Source organism: Grus americana, chromosome 5, assembly GCF_028858705.1.
Source record: "Grus americana isolate bGruAme1 chromosome 5, bGruAme1.mat, whole genome shotgun sequence".
Lineage (NCBI taxonomy): Eukaryota > Metazoa > Chordata > Aves > Gruiformes > Gruidae > Grus > Grus americana.
In genome coordinates, this window is record NC_072856.1 from 18,633,347 (window position 1) to 18,654,159 (window position 20,813).

General features: G+C 41.3%; 1 protein-coding gene across 12 annotated transcripts in view; it reads right to left on the bottom strand.

Moving 5' to 3' along the window:
- Positions 1-20,813, bottom strand: part of BRSK2 (BR serine/threonine kinase 2) — a 330,006-nt gene that overhangs the window by 22,692 nt on the left and 286,501 nt on the right. For 7 of the 12 annotated variants that reach the window (XM_054825944.1, XM_054825945.1, XM_054825939.1 and 4 more), the window contains 6 exons: positions 19,645-19,668; positions 13,870-13,930; positions 9,386-9,593; positions 8,191-8,239; positions 2,623-2,746; positions 499-679 (listed from right to left, as the gene is read on the bottom strand). In XM_054825944.1, coding sequence (XP_054681919.1) covers positions 499-679; positions 2,623-2,746; positions 8,191-8,239; positions 9,386-9,593; positions 13,870-13,930; positions 19,645-19,668 — 647 coding nt within the window. The remainder of the gene's footprint in view (positions 1-498; positions 680-2,622; positions 2,747-8,190; positions 8,240-9,385; positions 9,594-13,869; positions 13,931-19,644; positions 19,669-20,813) is intronic. The other 5 variants (XM_054825941.1, XM_054825943.1, XM_054825940.1 and 2 more) reach the window with 1 other exon arrangement.

A 20,813-nucleotide genomic window follows, 5' to 3' on the forward strand; every position in this document is an offset into this window, starting at 1 on the left:
CCCTTGTTAATAGGGACTGTGGTGTGCTGGACTTAACAGGAGGAAGGATGGCTTCTGGGCTCCTTTTGTAAAGACAGAAAAAGTGGGGGGTTTTATTTGTTTGTCTGTTTGTTTTAAGCCCGGGGTGGGGGGTGTGTGTGCATGTGGCCACCCAGAAGAAAAGCGTGATTGCATGTTTCTGTCAGAAGGAAGAAACCAGTGGCCTCACAGTGCCCAGCTGCGACACTGAGACTTTTAAGTGAAATAAGGAGACAGTACAGGGAGATACTTCAAATCTGATGCACAGAGCATCCATTTTAGCACTAATCGTGGTCGCAACTTCACATCTTTGGGAATCTCTTTTCCTCCAAGCATTTCCATCACTACCAACACCGTTTTTGTTCCTGATGTCCTCCTTGCCCTCGCTGAATTTTCCCCTGGCACAGCTCTCTTTGCAGGCCTCTATATCAGCAAGGACAAAGCCAGCTTGCACCCATTTTACAGCTTTTCCATGGTTACCTGATAAGAGTGTGAAAGTGACAGAATAGATCCCGTTCTCCTTCTGCGCCTCTCCCCCTTCTGTGTATGTTATGTCCACCTGGAACTTCACTGGCTTCTGGAAGACAGCAGGACCTCCTGTGGACTTATATTCTGCACGGAAACTTGTCTGTGAGATGACACTGTGACTGAGGCTTGGAATCTGAAACAGGTCAGTAGAAGGAGATAGTAGAACCAGAGCACAAAAGGAACAAAATTGCAAAATTCGATTTAGAACAATGCACATTTCCAGAGTGTATATTTGCTGGATTTGCTTCTGGACTTGAATTTGCAATGTACAGTGTGTTCTTGTGAAATCAGTAAGAGTGTAGGTTGCTTGGCACGGCAGAAGAATGCACTGGTTCTTACAGGATTGACCTAAATTTAAAGGTTGAATATTGGTGGAATACCCAGCATGCTTATAAATTTACACGTTGCACAACTTCATACACTCAGTCTTTCTTTTCCTACTCATCTACCAGTTTTGAGAAGTGCCTTCTGCTGAGTGAAAACAGATACTAAGGGAGGGGCAGAAAAGTCAGTGGGATACAAGACTGGATATAATAAAACACATGAGTAGCCTGGTATGATCTCACAGCTCATCCTGTTTTGAGCAGGAGACCTCCTGAAGTCCTTTCCACCCTCAATTGTTTGGTGATTCTATGATATCAAATAGACATCAGGACATGGAGCAGACACTTAGACAAGTGCCTGGGATATCCACGGGGAAAGCATGCCTGCAAATAATTTACCCAAACAACAACTCATAAATATGTAAAAGAACTTTGAGAAGCTTTCTGGTATCATCCAATATCTGTATATTCAGACCTATGGTAGAATTTCATAAGTGTCTAATTTTTAAATAGCTACCCTTCACAGTTCCTGCCAAAATTTAACATACATTCTATTTATTGCTTCATAAAGGACCAGATTTAAAAAAACCCGAACAATTCAAATCACTTGGAAATCTGGCCTCTAATTTAGAAGGAAAAACGAAGATGAGTTCTTTGAGAAGCTGACCTTAAGGACTTACTTAGCAGGCTGTGAAAATGCATTTAAGTTTAAAGTTGGCTGTAAGAGACGATTCATAGGGTTTGCACACAAATCACTACATTACACCTCAACCCACATGTGTGGGGTATGCACAGGATCACCAATACAGACAGTAGTGCACACTACACCACAATATAAACCCACAAGCACAGCTCAATGCATGAAACTGATATAGTAACATGGCTGCTTCAAACCAATCTGAGATGGATACCAGTGTCTGACGCATGCTACTATACTGCACTTGCTCCTTGAATGCCTGTACAGTTAAAAGGATTATGGCTGGATTTTTGGAAGAAATTCATTGCAGCATCACAGAGACTAAAAAAGAGTGCAGCATTTTGTTGAAAACAATATCAATTCCACAAATGATATAAGAAATTACATCTCCTTCTCTTAATTCTATTGAAAAAAAGCCTAATTATGTTGTCAACTACCTTGAATTGAAAAATCTCTCAAATTAACTTTACTGTGCTGACTTTTTCTTCATTGGTACTTCTAGATAGTGAGAATAAGGGCTTTCTATAGGTAAAAAAGACAATTTCCCTCTGCTTTCCTAAACTGCAACAACTGATACTCTAGTCACCAGAGGAAATTACCCTCCTTTCTGCCATATAGCATTGAAGAGGAGATTTGAAGTAACAAATGCAGATGTGAGACAGTATTTTTGTCTGCCTAAAGTGGTGGATGGCATACCCAGCAGAGGGAGACCCAATCTGATGCCCAGACAGTGACTGTAAGGTTAGTTTCACAAAGCAGCAAATTGCTGTCTTGATACTGCACCAGCAGTCTGCTCTAAGTGCAGTGGTATTCCAAGCATGGCAACCTGGAGACCCTGCCAAGAAGGCTGAAATATTTTCTCACCTTAGAGAGTATTATCTACAGTTAGAAATTCAGACAGAGTACAGTGGAGGCCTGAAATCAACAGGCCATGTAAATTAAATCCACAGAGGATGCATTTGAATGAGCAGAGACCCTGCTCAGTAACATATGGCACACGGAGTCCTGGACCTAACCAGTGAGCAATGCCTCCAAGAGGCAGCTGGGGTGACTTACCGAGAGGAAAGCGTGGACAATATCGGCCTTAATGGAGCTTAGTGGCTTGTCCTTAATGACCACAAAAATCTGTTCTTCTTTCTCCAGGTTGATGAAGTTACCGAACCAGGATTTTTTGGCAAGTCTGATGTGATGAAAAGAAAGAGATGGTTCAGAATATTGAGCACTATTTTTTACATATCCCCAGCTAGAAAACACATAAGGAAGTTTTGATAACACTCCAGATGTGATACTATTACTAATAGTAAGTGGAAAACAGTGTCAGAGAACATCCACAACAACATTTCACTTAGTGAAAACTGTTAAAATGATGGACCACACAGTGTTAGTCTGGCAGCACATGTGACCAACAATGAAAAGTCAGGAGCAATGGTAACTCTTTTGACTGAGCCAATACACCAATTAATACTGCATATATAAAGCACTTATAAGCCAGGGGACACAATTCCGGTTTGTCTCCAGGGATCTCTCCATTTCTTGTGACAATATGCAGATGCTGGTAACACAGAGATTTAAGTTCCTTCCCGCCCAAATTCAACCCGTTTGGTGTTCCAGGACGTGGCAAGTTCCTTTTCTGAAGGTGTCCTGTTGGGCGGACAGTACAATCACAGGATCTTGCTTTTAAAAGCGAGCTGTAGGACCTCCAATCTGTCAGTGAGTGAAATCCACTCCTACACAGAGGGCCAGGACAAAGACTGTCCCATTCATTAGTCCCATTCAGGCACTATATGAGTGAACTCTGGCCATCCTATAAAGGAATGAATTTTCAGTACTGAGAAGATATCAACACCATGCAAAACACAGTTGAGGCTTTCCACTGACAGCAGTCCAACTTCATAGCTCCTTTCAGCATCAGATGGTGGTTTCATCATAAAATGAAATTGCTCTGTTTTTTCATACTGATCGTATCAGCAAATGTTTGAATTTACTTATTGCTTCACCATCTCATAGCACTTCACTGACATTCCCTTTTAAGTTAAACAGGCTGAAGGAAAAATGCAAGGACATGAATATTATTGGAGGACACTACCTAGAACCTGAAGGTAGCACTCTGACAGGTGTGGTTTTGAGGGGAGAGAAGATGCTGCCAGCCACGAGATACAGCCAAAGAATTGCTGGACCGACCTAAACCCAGGGAAAATTTCACTGAAATCAGCCATAGTTTAGTAGGGAAGAATTTAGCATGAAAATGTCAGAAATGAAAAGACCTGCCACTGAGAGACTGCAGGTTTTTTCCTGCACAGGATACTTTATAATGCCATGACAAGTCTAGTTTGCAGTATGGTAAGCAATAGGCTTTCACTTGTTTTGGTGGACATTCACCACTCAGTGGAAGAAGACAACCTCTCCAAACATGGAGAACCATCTACAAAAAGGATTACCATACATCAGCTTTCCAGCAAAGCAATAAACAGCTGGAAAGAGTTATTAGTAGATTCACTTTCTGTGGCAAAGACTCAGACTGAGGCAGAATGAGGAAGGGCAGATGCTAGGAGAGAGAGGAGCAAACTAGGAAACTAATTTGAAGTCCAGACTGTTGGGATGAAGAACAAAGCTTGCCCTCAGCAGCGTCCAGCAATTTGCACTTATTTCCCATTCCAGAGTGCTCCAGGAATCACATAACTGTCATCTCACTGCCCTTTTAACGCATACAGCAGAAAGACCACAACTGGAAGAAAGCTCAGCTGTGCAAATAATCATTTGCTTCTAGTTACTGCAGGCAACTGAAAATAAGAGTACAGAAAGATTCACTTGCAATTTGGTAAACCAGTGCCCCCCACTCAATTACATTGGGCTGGAAAATTGTCACTCCCTAAAATATTCATAGGCAGCTGTAACTAAGCCACTGAGCCAGAGATTAGCATAGGGAGCAGTAAAGAGAAAGGGCCTCTCATTTAAATGGGTCGTTAAGGAGCCAGGGTTAGAGTGTGAAAGGAAATTACATACTAATTAGCTCATGTGTCTCACACACACCATAACAACTCTGCAAGCCCCTGGAGAGTTGGGGCAATAGCTCCTTGCATGTAAAGGGTCTATGCTCATTAGTAAATTAGCACCTGGTTATCCATCTAAAATGGCTGGTTGTCTTAGGCTGGTATGTATCATAATCTGAACTGGGGTTGGCTATATGGACTCCAGGGTCCCAGTGTATGTCACACATGGAAGCTGGGCCTGGAAAAAAGTGTACAGATTTAATTGCAGGTCTTCCATGTTAAAATATGGGTTTTCATTTTTGTATTTTCATTAATGGTTTTGTTTGCCCTTCATTTATAGGTCTCTTAACAAGCACAAGTTAAAAGTGCCCCAGAGCATAGGGAGGTTTTCTCCTGTTCAGCTTGGAAACTTCGGCTCTGTTCTTCGACAAGGTTATCACCAGTAATACTGACTCTGGAAGATTCACTGATAGCCTGGGCTATGCTCCAGCTTGTAAATCACTGGAATTCACTAAATAATTTTGCTGGTGTCGCATAAGATGGAATAGATGCCAGTGGCCTTTCCTGTTTCTGGAATGAACAGAATCAAGACATAGCACACATGCACTAGCTTTTCTTCCCTGGAATCATCAGAACTAGCTGTGCTTATACACCTGGGGAATACACCCACTGAAGAAGAGGGGGCAGCTTTGGAGTAAAACAACCCTCCTCTTAGAGGGTGTTAAGTGCTATTAACTTGGGTTAAAACGGGTATGAATCAAGGATCTTCAGCACCCTGAATGAGGTGCTGTAGCATCTCACAAGATCAGGCTGTAAGCACTAGAAAATTATACTTAAAATTAACAATCTTGTCTTGTCATGGCAAACCTCCTAAGGGGGAGGGAGATAGGAGATATGCATGGGAAGCTGGGCATGTAGATTACTCTAGGGAATCTAATCAGATGTCCAGCTGATGAAAAAGCAAATAGATTAGCATGAAAATGGAGGCTGGTTCACACTGAATTTCTCACTGCTGTAAGGTTCCTCTTCCTTACTGTTTTCCCTATCTGTCCCTGAGTGCATGGATCTGTAACCTCCCGAGGTTTACCTGCTTGGCATGAATAACAGCATTTCTACTCAAGCAAATGGAGCTTTGCAGGTTTAAAGCAGCTGGAGCTATGTCTCTTTAAATAGCATCCCTAACACATTTTCTAGGACTTTTCCATATGAGAAAGAATAGCATTACCCAGACATGTCAAAGTGTATTACCTAATCATGAGGTTTGCTAAATGAATGGCAGTCATTAAAGAATGCTGTACCAGAGCAAGGACATGCATTTTTATCGCTCAACCCATGAGGTCAATACAGCTCTTGATAAGGATATCTTATTTTTTACAGAAAGGAAGAAAATACTAGAAAAAAATAAGACATGTGGAAGTGGGCACTGAGCAATAAGACATCTATCATTAAAATATAATCCAGTTCATTATTTTTTATGACTTTTATTATGTTTACTGCAGGGTGCAGCCCAATTGAACTCATTAATTTGACAATTATACAGAAAAAGAAAAAAGGGCCTTAGGCTTTGACTTGCATCCAAACTGCCTCAAATGACAGGCACTACTTCTCTATACCAGCTTTTAAAGAGTGGGAAGAAGAGAAGGCAATAAATTAAGAGAAAAACTTACACTAACATATATGTGAGAAGAGATTTAATGCTGAAGATTTTCTGCTTTAACAGCCTTAAAAACATTTGAGATGAGAGTATCTATATTGCTTTGAAAAGGATGCATTCATTTTATGAAATACTCTCATGTCTCTCTATTAGTAAATGCTCCAAAGTGTTGAAAGCACAATTTATTCCAGTTTTATTCCTGGACTTCTTTTACTAACCTTTACTATTCCCTACTTCTCCCTCTCCTGAAGTCTTTATCCCTCTCCATTCTGCAGCATTAGATACAGAGTGCCCATCTTATACCAGATAAATGCCAGGTCTGGGGAAAGTTGTTAAGGCAATACCATTGTCACCAATTACAAAACTTTGGGCCCAAAATTTCCATCTATGACTCATGAATATTTCACACAAGTATCTTGACAAAAGATCAAATTGCCTTGGTTGGCAGGGTAAGTCTATGGGCACTGGGTGCACAAACACAAGCTGTGAAAATAAAAAGGAGTAATTTGGCATCTGTTGCATATATTAGGAAGCGTTTGGAACAGCACTCTCTGGCAGGGACTTCCAAACCTGCCATGCAGTGACGCACATTTGTGCAGTGAAATGGTTGAAATGTACACTGACTTTTAGGAATGAGTCTGGTGAATATGAAACAGCTTCTGCATGTCCCAGTGCTGCTGCCCAGAATTAACACTGTGTTTACTATCGCAGCCAAAAATTCCTCTGAGTTATCTTAGCAGAGGCTTCTGCATGTTATCCTGAGGATGCAAACTCTCCTGTACTAAAAGGAAGACTTTTTAGTGCACAGTTAGTGCCAGTGTAAGCTATTGATTATCCTCTCCACTCCCCGAGAGTGATCTGCTTGACAACCAAATGAAAGAAGAGAGAAGCAACATCTTACAAACCTAGTAAATTCAGCAAGCCAGGAGAAAATTGAGAAGTGGGCCCATGTGAACCTCATCGGGTTCAACAAGGCTAAGTGCAAGGTCCTGCACCTGGGTTAGGGCAATCTCTGGTATTATTACAGGCTGGGGGATAAAGGGATTGAGAGCAGCCCTGTGGAGAAGGACTTGGGGGTAATGGTGGATGAAAAGCTCAACATGAGCTAGCAATGTGTGCTTGCAGCCTGGAAAACCAACCATATCCTGGGCTGCATCAAATGAAGCATGGCCAACAGGTTGAGGGAGGTGATTCTCCCTCTCTACTCCGCTCTGGTGAGACTCCACTTGGAGTAATGCGTCCAGCTCTAGAGCCCTCAGCACAAGAAAGACATGGACCTGTTGGAGCAAGTCCAGAGGAGGGCCACAAAAATGATCAGATGGATGGAGCACCTCTCCTATGAAGAAAGGCTGAAAGAGCTGGGGTTGTTCAGCCTGGAGAAGAGAAGGTTCTGGGGAGACTTTATTGCAGCATTTCTGTACTTAAAAGGGAGCCTATAAGAAAGATGGGGACAAACTTTTTAGCAGGGCCTGTTGTGACAGGACAAGGGGTAATGGTTTTAAACTAAAAGAGGGTAGATTTAGACTACATATAAGGAAGAAATGTTTTACAATGACAGTGCTAAAGCACTGGAGAGGTTGTAGATGCCCCATCCCTGGAAACATTCAAGGTCAGGTTGGATGGGGCTCCAAGCAAGCCGATCTAGTTGAAGATGTCCCTACTCATTGCAAGGGGTTGGACTAGATGACCTTTAAAGGTCCCTTCCAACCCAAACTATTCTATGATTTTGTGATTCTAAAATGAGGTGGTTACTGTGAGACTGTTTCATTGCCTGCTGACCCCATTGCCATTACTGAGGGATAAGTTTTATCCAGGGTCCTTAGCAGAAGAACCATTTTGCATTTCTGTCCTACTCACAGGATAACAGGTTATAGTCAGATACCAATCCAGAACAGGAATATGCCACCCTATGACATTCAGGCAAGGAAATGACAGTGGTATGTGGTGGGGAAAAAGGTAGTGAACTGCCAAATTACTTACTCTGGGGATGATTCCGGGGTTAAATTAGACATCTCCTCTGGTGTAGGTACTGTCCGTACACGCACAGCCAAAGAGAAGGAGGGAGAAAAGAAATTGATGATTCAGTACACCTTCTGTTTTCTGCTTGTATACCAATGAAACAATTCCGGCATTATACCCTCTTGCATTTGCCCACTGCCTCTGCAGAGTAGTTCTGACATTAACATTGGTTGTATGTCTCTAGATCACTGTATCTAATCAAGTGCTGCATTTCAAGGCTCATCTCAACCTTCACTAAATCATTATTTAATCTTGCACTGGCTTCAATGGTTTCTGGTTCAGACCCAAATACTCTGCTAATTTGATTGCTTTACAATTGCTTCAAAGTCCAGTTGGATGCAGCTCAGTCACTGCTGCAATTCTCTGCAGTTCTCTGACCATCTCAGAGACAATGTCCCTGACCATCACAGTTCAAAAACCTAACTCTTCCATGGCTGTAATCCTCTCCCATGGGATCACATCTCAGTACTCTGTAAAACCACAGGGTGTTGGGATAGCTGCTGATGACATCTGAGGATAATGCATGTGACTTTGGGTGCCCTTTACCTGAATGCAAAAAGCCACCTGGAGCTTGAAGAAGAAAATTTTGCACATCTCAACACTCTAGAGACTCTGAAAACTGAAACAGGCCAGCAGATATGAAACCACTGATTGTATTAAGGAGATTTTTACACCAATTACCAAAGGAGGTAAAAAAGCATTAACGAAGATCAAACAAGCTGTGCTTCAGAAGGACAATTTCAGCCTATTGCCACTGGCTATCTTTTTTCAGTAGAAGGCTCAGCCTGTGACTACAGAGAGGCAGTGGAGTACAGCCGTAGGGGAAATAGCAGAGCTCTAGGTTCACTAACAAAACAAGTGGACAAGCAGAAGATAAAATCTCCTTGTGTTCTAAGAGCCACAACAGGGATAGTAAGAGTTGTATGGCTGGAGTGTGAAGAGGGCTCAGGAGATGGTGTTGGAGCAGGTGCAGTGGCATGAGTGAGCCTGCTCACATGTGCCTTGGGTTAGGGCTAGCTGGTGCTATCACTCTCATTTTCAATACCAATATTCAGTCCTCAGTACATGAAATATGCAGAGCCACAGAGAGGTATCAACTTGCTGCTGAATGTCTGCCCAAATCATAACCATCCTGTACATTTGGGTGAGTACTCACCTTGCAATTTCCGGCGATGGAAGCGAGGAGACCCAAGGAAACTATTCTTGATTGAGTTGAGCCGTGTCCTCCATGGCATTCCTCCAATGCTGGGGCTGGATGGTGGTGTTGGGTTGGGTGTGCCTGCTGGGCTCTCCTTTGGCGTATGGACAGGTGTCCCCTTGGGGGTAGGGAGGGGACTTCCCCTTGGAGAGGGGTGAGGGGTGACCTGTATGATGGGGATAGATTTGGTGCTTGGGTCAGTACTAGAAGGGAGCAATCTAACAGGAGACATAGGGTTGGTCTGCACTTTAGGAACAGCCAGCTGTGGGTTAAAGCTGGCAGCAGGAGAGCGGCCCTGAGCATTCTGCACAGGGGTGTTCTGGGATGAGGGGGCGCTGGTATTGCTGGTAGGGAGTGGGTTGGATTTAGTAGACTGGAGTGGTTTTTCGGCCAATTTGCTCTTGGATGGCAAAGTCTGCGTCTTTGGGTTGGGCTGAAGTGCTGGCTTTGGTTGGAGTACATGTCCAGGCCTGGAGGCGTTCCTACAAGCATCAGGGTCCAAGGAGACTTGGGGTCGGGGAGAGAAAGGGAGGTCGGAGGTCTGAGGGGGGATGAAGAACTTTCTGATAGGCTACGAGACAGACGCAGAGTGTCCATGCACATCAAAAACAGTGAAATACGCATAGAGCGGGCGAGCAGAGAAAGGAAAGTCCGAATAAAATCCATCCAAGTCACAAAGATGCACCATGTCACGAGAAGACACAAGAGATGGAGGTGAAGGGGTAGTGTGTGGGGGGGGATTTTGCAAAGAAACAAAAACGAACAAACAAACAAAAAACAAAAAAAAGACATGCAGTTAGCTGGGAACACAGCATAATCAACAACAGCAGCAGCGGCAGCAGCAAGAACAACAGTGTCATAACAGGCTTCATCATATTAACCAACCACGTGTCAGCAAAGGAAAACAACAGAAAGAAAACAAAGGAAAAGTAAAAAAAAACCAAACAAAACCAGCAAAATGAAAGAAAGTAACCAAGAAAAAAGAAGAGAGAAATGCCATCTCTCTGGGATTGTTCTGATTGCCCTGCAGTGAGAGAAGCACAATGCTGTAGGGAGGTGAGGAAGGGGAAGAAGAACCACTCAAGCCACAGACAAATTGAGATGTGCCAAGAATGGGACCACCTTTTTCAGCTCCAAGTGCCCATATGCAAACCCAGCAGAGAGATGAAACTCAAAACAGGTGTGTGATACATACGGAGTGGTAGGCGATACACACAGGTTACTGCACACACCAGTCAGAACCTCTTTCCTTCCTCTTTACCCCTGACTCTGGCTAATGCACACCCCAGTTGCAGACACCCATTGCAGAAGAGGGGGAAAAGGGAGAGTGATGCCACATGGGCATCCACTCTCCTCCCCTGGCCTGGAAGGTTAAACCGCTCAGCATTCACTTGGAGGCTTCAGAGCACACACCACCATGAGAAAAATATGAACTCAGGCTGGCGTGTTTGATTTGTAAACAGCTACAACAAAAACATCAGAGAGGCCTGGCAAATTTGTTTATCTGGGAAGAGATGATACTTCCCATCAGACACTATGCTTCTGCTGCAACATCCCTCATTGCATCGCAGGACAGCTTGATAATCGGAATTTTTGTCATAAAGTCACAGCAGTATTTGGCATTAAGTCCCAATTCTATGGAAGGGGTGGGGTGAGCCATTGTTTTATAAGACACAGCTTAAAAAGAAAAAGACAATCAAAGTTCATAATCCATCACTGAGTTATCAGAATGGGATTATGATTTTTTTTTTCCAGACAAGAACATTTGCACGTTAGAGGCATTTTGGGAAACCATTCATATGTCAACAGCAAACAGCAATACACAGACATGGGAGGACAGAAGCCTTTTAAAGGAATATTAGCAAGCTAAAAATCACATTTAAAACAAAGTGAATGTCCTTACAAAACATTGCTGTTAACACCTTAGATTACGAGTACTGGCAGAATTGTAAAAATAGAAGTCGCTACTCAAGATCTTTAGCTTTGGTCTGCACTCAGATTCTGATTTCTATAAATAATTACATATTATAAATTATTTATCACCATTATTGTCCATTCCTAACAACCAAAAGCTGTAACCAAGCACTGTCCAGATATACCATGTACAGGTAAACATGCCTCAAATTTCAGTCCCAGGTAAGCACACTGACTAGTGAGTTTACCTTCTGGGTTTGATGGATTAGCACAATGTTGCCATATTTAAAAAACGCAGAAATGTATTTCAGACTTAATTCCTAAAATCAAAGTTTTGTAATTACTTTAAAGAACTTAGAGTTAGGCCACCAAAATTAAAAGAAAAATCACTACATCAAAACATTTGTATTAGGATTGTAAAGTTAAACTATAGTTTGCCATGTTGGTAAATTCTGATCACCAAAAGGGGAAAAGATGAGGAAAGTGGTTAATTTATGGAAGTCAGTATCAGTATCTGACTATTAACCATTTGCAAATGACACCAATGGATAAAGGTCAAAGACTGTTGATTGCAAATGTTTCCTTGCAATTTTTGTATCTTATGTGTATGATGGTTTGAGAAACAAATTTGAAAGGAATAAAGTCAAATTCGACTCCCACTTAAGCCATTAAGAATCGGAAGGGGCACCCTTAATTACCACATTTTTAATAATTAAAGAACAAAATTAGGTCTATATTTCAGCTGGTACAATGGGGAACACCATTAGCAAGATCTTGTGAGATTTAAGAACTCTAGTTGCTCTCAAATTCAGTTCCTCATAGAACTGAACCTAAGCAGCACATACAGCCAAATGTGTATTTGCTTTTTAAAATACGTTCTCTTTCAACAATCTAAGGTACTAATAGAAGCAAGGACATTTAAAAAAAAGATTTTTATTCCAACATTTCCTTTTAAGCCTCAAATTTGATCTGCCTTAATTTTGTTATGATCTGCTAAAAATGCCATCTGGTTGCTAAATCCCTTTGAATACTATTTAATCAACTGCCTATTAAGTAATAGTGGTAAGATACAGCAACTACGGAACAGATCTTGTCATCCTTATTCCTTGATGTAGTCCTACTGAGATGTCAGAAATTGATCCCAAGAGATTAATTAATAAGATCAAGATTTAGGTTTGCTGCACTGGATGCTTATTTTGTGCACAAAATCATTTCCATGCTCTTTTTCAGTACATTTTGCAGTGGCATAAGAGTTCTCAGACCTCTGCTTCATTCCACTGACATCCAGGAGTCCCAGTGCAGAAACAAGGAAATGGATCTTCACTGTTTCCTGGCACGTTAAAAATGCAGAGAAGACCACAAACACATTTATGCCAGTTGCAAAACAGGGTGACAATTGATAGGAACCCAGAATATGTTTCAGAAGAGTTCAATCAAGCAAGGTGCTGGATGGATTGTTAGCCTATAAACTTGCACCCGACAGTGTGTCTTTATGCATAAGAATTATACACAATATTACTGGGGAATTATAATTTTAAATACTTGGAATATTGATGTTATCTTCATATACCTAAGTGTAGATCCATAGGTGTATCTGTACTCTAACACATGGAATATATCGATTTCCAGTGGGGGATGGCATCTTCTCATGAAGTCATGAAAAGTAGGTAGAAATTGTCCAAAGACTCTGGGCCAGACCATTAGGTAACATGGATTGCCATAGCCCCACAGACTTCTTGATAAGGTCTAGACTTTTGTAAGGACTGCAGTCTTGAAATGACTAAGCTGACCTTGTCAGACACTAGAAATACTCTTATCCCTAAAGAGGTTACCAAGGAGAGGGAGGCCTCTGTCCTTGCACTTAGAAACTGTAATACCTTTGCAACAGATGTAATATCAAGCACGTTGTGTACTAGTTGACTATCAGTACTAGTTGAGTATCGGTATTTAGTTGACTGTATATTGAATAAGGGCATGTGAATGTACCTTATTTATAGGGGTCCGAGTGTTCTCTCATCTTAATTAGTCAACTTCCTACTTTCCTTTTAAATTTGCTATCCCTCAGATTTGTATAATTTATTTTCTCTGACTTTTTAATACAATCTATTTCGAGGCAAAGAGAATCAAGCTGGTTGCAACCAGCATGATTTGGTGCTCTACTGTGACGTGATTGAACGTAGCTGTGAAATGGTTCCTGGTATTTGGTCTAAAACCATGCCATATACAGACCTCAGCTGGATATGGCAGTGTTTAGTCATAGCAACGTTATTCTATGTGCTTATGAGACTGAAAAAGGGCTTGGCCACACTGAGATCCCTGCTAACAGTGCAGGGAACATGTATGAGAAATTCTTTGCTTGCGTTTGTAAATAACATTTCCCTCACCACTAATGAATATTTACAGGCTGCCAAAGAAAGAAAAAACATCCCAGCTAAGAGCCACAGCTCTGCAGCAACAGATGTCGAAAAGCATCAAGCATGTGTGAGTGAATTGGACCAACAGATCTCGAAGCATCACCACTTACTTACCCTTGGACTGCTGAGAGGACTGGTGGAGAGCCCAGACGATGCTCCGCTGATTGACCGAGACCTGAATGGACACAATAAGGAAAATAGCCCTCAGAAAACTTGGACAAGTAATAACCCTGCACACCAGCCACCACAGGCACAGGCATGAAGTGAGGAGGAGGAGGGAGGCTGTCACTGGAAAAGCACATGACTCTTTCCTTTCACTACTGCCACATTTTTCAGTTGTCCCACCCTCAAAACAAAGAAATGCTGTTGCTCAGGGAATCAGCCTTTTCATTAAGGGAGTTGCTACCTTCTTTTTGGTCATCAAGCACATGGAAGCTACTATGTCTGACCTATGCAAGCTGAACTCCTGCATTCAAAAAGGACTGTCAAGACATTCATGTTGGTGCTGAGAATTCTTTTCTGCATAGTGCTGGTGGACACAGAATGAGACGTTCTCTGTCACAAGCAACATGGAAAAGCACCGTGTGTACAAGGCACAAAGGTAGGGGATTCTGCCACATAGTAAGAAAAACCCAAGTCTCCATGACCCAGGCACACAATCGTTTCCTATGTGATGAGTTGCCACTGAAGTCAAAGCTCACATTGGCTTAACCCTTTCCAGCTTCTCACTGATGGATTTTACATCTCTGCTCTCCAGTAAGATTTCTGCTGTTGCATTAAACAAGCCATGTCTTCTCAATGGATAATGAGTTCTGCTGTTGTTGATGACTTTACTAATATCAAGATAATGGCCCAGGTGCCCTCAAAAAGAGGCCACCCAAGGGAGAATAAACTGTCCTTCTATTTGCTGACAAGTTCACCTATACTGTAATGCTCTTACGCTCTCCAGCACAGGCCATCTACAAAAAACATGAGCTGTAGACAATAAAACGTACAAATGTGCTATGCTAAATAGGCTGACAGGGCAGACAGGCCAAATGCACAAACATTTCAGCAGCAGAACTTTCCAGGAGGAGGGCTGCCCAGCAGGATAAAAAAATCCCTCTGTGTGACTGTAAATGAGTAAGCCCCAGAGGCAGCTGCTTTCTATCCTTTTTAAATAGAAAGTCGTCTTGAAGAGTGAAACATCTTATAAGAAAGGACTTGGCTAAGAACCTAGTTGTTCAACAACCACCATGCAACATGGCAGTATAGCAAACCTACCAATGTTTCACCTATAGCAAGAGCCATGAAAGCAATTACTTGCCTTCAGGTAACAAACATGAAAAGGTGAAATCCTGTAGATGCCTGGAAAACAGAGTGCTTGTGTGTATGCATATACACATGTCTATGTGTGTGTGTACACATTTATATATTTAAAACTGATAGAGGTCAGATAGTTAATGTCACCTTATACATAAGAGAATATAAAATGAATTTAGACCATAAACTGAGTTTATTCTCTCCTACTGTTATAGAAAAATAAAACAAAATAATCAGTTTCTAAAATGGTCTTGTAGACATGTACTACTAAATAAATTTGAGTAGTAGAATTATTAAAAAATATGTGAACTGCAAAAGAGGAAATACTTCCAAGGAAAGAGTGAGCTACAACTGAACACAATGGCAGGTCCTGTTCTACTTGTATCCTCTGCAGAAACTACTCAGTGATGGTTTTCTTTGTATCTCATTGCAGTTTTTCCATCACTGTAAGTAGGTGAAACCCAGAAGCCCAGTCTCAGCATGCTTTTTTGCCAGATTAAATCTAAATTTGCACCATGAAAATGTGGGGCGCTCATTCTATGCAGAAACTCCCCACTTATGTTTTCCCTTGTACCCTGCTGCAGTCTGCCCATCATAGTGCAGCAGTCAAAAACTAGCAGCTCAGTCTTGGCATTTTTTTGCGCTAGATTAAACCTAAATTTGTACCATCAAGATCTGGGGCACTCATAAAGGTTTATGCAAAGTAATTTTAAGGGGAGAACTGTCTGCTCCACTTTTGAAAGGCTATTTTATGTGCCTCTCCTATGACTGAAGTAGCTGAATGCATCACAGATGTGTCATGCATATGGGAAGGCCATTTAGTTAAAATCTTCCTTGCGTGAGCCATCAAGAAAAGCTTCTTCCAAACCATAAATTACAAAAGGAGCCTATAGATTATCTTGGGAAAAAGTGGAAGGCATTTAGGTGCCCAGAGATGCAGTTAAACACCTATTTAGGAGTTAAACTCCCACTAGGAGCTGTTCCCACCAATTGTGGTGGGAAAGTCCTGTCTGACACTCACCTGAATTCCGGGATACTTGATTAAAAGTTCCAATCTGCTATTTCCTCTTTGCAATGGGGTGTTTCCAACAGTCCTGAATTCTCCCCTCCCAACCCCATTGCATCCTATTTTTTTACAAAAATGATCACACGCACGGAGGGCAAACCACAGCAGGCCCCACCTCCCAACTCCCAGCTCCTTATTGGAAGCAATATTTGAAAAAGAGTTGTTGTGTACTGTGTTTTCATCCAGCCTAGGAGCCTGAGGTAGGGGACAGAAGAAAGAGTTAGTGTGAAATCCTCCTAGAAATGCATTCAGTATCCACATGATTGCTATCGAACAAGCTTTATTTCTGGTGCTGATTTACATGCAAAATATGTAAGAAGTAAAGTAGGCCCTATAGCAAGTTTTAGTTTGTCCACACTGGAAATTGTATATAGGAGCAGTAGAAAGAGTTTAAAGAATCCTGGGTTAATTTTAAGTGTTGGGTGAAAAGAGAGCTGTACATTTTCAAAACTTTTCCCCTTTATTAAAGAGTGCCGGTATAGGATATGACATCCAGACTGAGGAGATGTTCCTTGCATCTTCTTCAGTTTAATAAATCTCCCATAATTTACCTGTACAAATAGGATATAGTTCCCAAGCTGGCTATAAAAACTCAGTACAGTGGCAAGTTCTATGCTCCAGTACAAAAATGCCAAAAGCAAAACTGACAGATTTGTCCTTCCCATCAAGATTATCTTAGCTGGGAAATGCTAGAATTCAGTTTAACAAAAAAACAACCCACATGCACTGCTCCTGTATCTCGGAGTCAGGTGGACAGAACTGGGACAGGACCAAAAGAAAGTAATGAAAATGTTGCATTATGCTGAAATGCTGTAATGAAAGAACAGAAAGAATTTAAATTTTTATCCCTTTCACCAGAAAATCAAAGTATGAGGCCCTACAGGCAGGACATTAGTGTGGCAGACCCTGGATGATCTTATGTGTGGAAAGAGGAAAAAAATATGATATCTTCTTATCTCTATGGCTATGAACTAAGTTTATTTAGTGAAAAATATCTATTAGTGAGTAACCTCCTAAGGTTACAGGCATTAAAAGTCATTGGAAGTATTAAATCTATAATTATTCCAATAACTTAATACTAAATGCAACAATCTAGGAAACAATGAACATTGTGTGTGACTCATTGTTAATGCAGTTGCTCAGATAAAGAGCATTCCCTGAAACACAATTGCCAGATTTAGAGACACAAGAAGAGATTCTTTAGTTCCTCTCAAAGTGACATTGTTGTTTTGCCAAGCCTGGAGGGAAGAATTGAAAAAAAAAAACAACCCCACAACACATAAGGGAGCTAGACCTAAGGTTTAGGAGGGGGGAAGATGTGGAGGACACTCTAAACATAAGGTGGGCACTGAGACCACTGCAGGCTATTCCTCCCATCTCACAGATTGACAATAATCTGGAATCTCCTGAGCTATGAAAGAGAGAGGCCAAGGACTGAAACAAAATGTGCATGTATGGGCTGTAGTTTGTAGGTGTGATGATTTTATACATTATTCAATCTATTTGATACTTCAAAGTATCAAAGTTAAAAGTTCCTTTGTTTTAAAGTATTTTTTTACTCATTTTAGACAGCTGCTGTCAAAGGGGAAGCCATGTGAGGCCCAATTCATATTAGACCAGTGGTCTCTTACAGGTGAAATTGAGGAGCTGGATTCCAGTTTCCAGCTGCTCTCAGAAAACTGCAGAATTTCTTGAGAGCTGTAAGAGGTGAAGGGCTGAAGCCTCACACTGCTGAGGTGAAGGCAGAGAGAAGTACAACAAGGAAAAGCACAGCTGACCTGGTAACCGTACTACACATACAGCACATGTACAGAGCACCTCCACATAGCCCTTCACTCAGATTAATTTTCAAGTGCTTTAAACAGTGCACCTGCTAGTACACACCAGTAGACTATAAAGGCTTCACAGCCAACATTAAACATTTGGGTCAGATTTGATATTTGCTTCTTCTTTGAATAACCATCTTTCAGAAATTTTCCTCACAATCAAAGGGGAGTTGGGTACCTTGTTGAAGTCCCAGCAGAACTTGCTCTCATAGCACAGTTTTACCAGGATGCTGAATACAGCCTCTTAGCTGGTCAAGCTGGAGCCATGCTTCCAAGAAGGGGAGCCTGCAGCATGCATGCAGCGTGCACTAATGCATCAGACTTGTGTCCCTGGGTGAAATGCTTTAGAAATTTTGAATTGGTTTGATTCCATGTGTAGTTTTGAAAGTCATTCCCCAAATATCCAGCCAACCTGTTATTTGCTTCAGGCATAAATTGGGTGGAATTTGATACTCCTCTTTGCTTGGTCACTCAAATAAAACAAAAAATTTCTAAACTGTATTTCAGGGTATAAGACCCCTGAAAATGACCTGAATTACTATGCAATAGGTGAGCAGTCAGGCATTGCGTGTTACAACATTTCATCACTGGGTGTCCAAAAGATACAAACTGTGCTTCCTTGCTCCCTGATCTGGGGAGTATGAATAGAATACCTTTGACGTTCCACTGTCTTACAGTCCCAACCATGCAAATAATACTAACTATAACACTTCTTACTAGGAATACTTATGCTTGAGTCAGAAGGTCTACTCATGGTAATAACTGCTTGTAAGATGAAGCCTTAAAAAGAGTACAGAGAGAGGACTGCAGGTGTTGATAACACACCTCTTCTTCCTTTCAGCGCACACAGAGGGTGATGTTAAGCAGCACCACCTTCCTTAATTAGCCAATTATACTAACATTCCATTTATAAGTGGTTGAGAAAGAATTAATAAATAGTAAAGCACGCTACAAACATAAGAAGTAAATGTTACCGGTGCTAATTAGCTTTCTCAATATGTACCCTCTCAAATAAGCTTTTGCTGTAGTCTGCAGTGATCTATTACAATGTTTTTATTAAATCATTTATTAATAAAATATTCTCCTTCTGTTAAGTATTTATAAATGGAACTTTAATTTGAAGCGTGACTGCATTCCTAGTTGTACCTATATCCTCTTTATTGAAAATAAAGAGCTTTGAAGATATATCTGTCTCTAGGGCCATCTGTTCAACTTTTAAGAAAACATATACTAAAAAGAGAGGGAATACCCAGCATTTTTTTAATAACACGGATGGGATTCAGCTTCATCTTAAAAGAAAAAAAAAAAAAAAGGAAAAAAGGATAAATTAGGATCAAAATTAACTGGAGGGTACAGATACAAACAGCACTAAATGAAGAAGGGGGTTTAATTCTCAGATGGTGTCCTGGCACCTGCACAGTGTCTGAGGATAGTTCTCTGTGCCCACAGACATTGAAACAGAGACAAACAAGAGAACAAAAAAGAACCCAAAAGTAAATTATATGGAGTGTGACTCCAACATAAAAGCACACAAAAGCACCAAAAATGCTTCTTCCCACATCTCTCTCTCTCTCTCTCCCTGCCTCATTCACTGTAATGTATCAGCCTGTATTGTATTTGTAAAGTGCAAACAAAAAGTTTCTCTACAAGATGCAACAGGTCCCACAACAGGAATAATCCAAAACTAGAGCTTACCCCAACGGATCAGCACTCGCCATCCTCGGAAAGGGAAAATGAAGAGAGAGGGAGAGAGAGAAAGAAAGAGAGAGGGATGTGGAGGCAGGTGGAGAGAAGAGTAGGAAAAGCAGAGTGAAATACTGTTCGGAGAACTGAACGGTCATAATTATTGCCACTTGTGCCTATGTCTTCAGAGACCAGGAACACTAGGGGGACAGTTTCATTTACAAGAAAAATAACTTTTGTCCTGTTCACAATATTGCAGACACATCCAACTTTGGCACTGGGGAATATGGAGAGGGACATACTAAGGCTGTAAAAAAAATTTTCAAGCCAAATCCCAATTAAAACAGTCAGCAGAGCAATGGGGTTCATATTTCATGCTGCATTTCTTTTCTGCCTCTTACATAAGGCACAGTTATATCAGACCGTTATCAAGGAAATTGTTCTTTTTGTCCCCAGTTTGCTCAGTGTAGCGTCCCTCTGTCCCCCAAGCTGGCCTGGTAAGAAGTACTTTTTTTGCCATGAATGAACTGTGAAACGTATTGGTTATTAAAGCATGCATTTCTGAGCCAGCTTGGGAGCCCAGGGTACAAGATGGTAGCTCAAGCTGTGAATCTGCTTTGATACTGCCTGATTAGTCATGATGGTCTTATAGTCAGGAATTCAGATCAGCTAGAACATAACCAGCTCAGCAACCCGGCACTTATCTCTGTGGATGCCATCTTGTGCTCCAGGATCTCATTTTTCATTTAAAATAAATTCAGTCTCTGGGTCTTAAAGGTTGCAAAGAAAATCTTTCAAATGTGAATGGAGAATAAATCAATGCTGTGCTGAAAAGAGTCTGAAACAGCAGCTCTAAAAGCATAATGAATCTCTGGCATGTTGACTTTGAAGCCTAGCAACAATCAAAAACTTCAGTATTCTTAATTTTTCACTACTAACTAAAGCATTCAAAATTGAAAAGAATAGTCAGATTATTAAGTTTTCAGGGGTGCAGATAAGCAAACTCAGGAAAGTGTTCACCACCTTTTCACACTAACAAAGATTAGATTAGAAATAAAAATGAACCTGGTGTGTTACTAGGCCAAATTATTTTCAACTTGGATGTAGTACTTTTTTTCCTCTGTCTCTTTCTCTCTCTCATTCTCTCTATTTTCAATAACAGGCTCCCAAGCTGCCAGAGC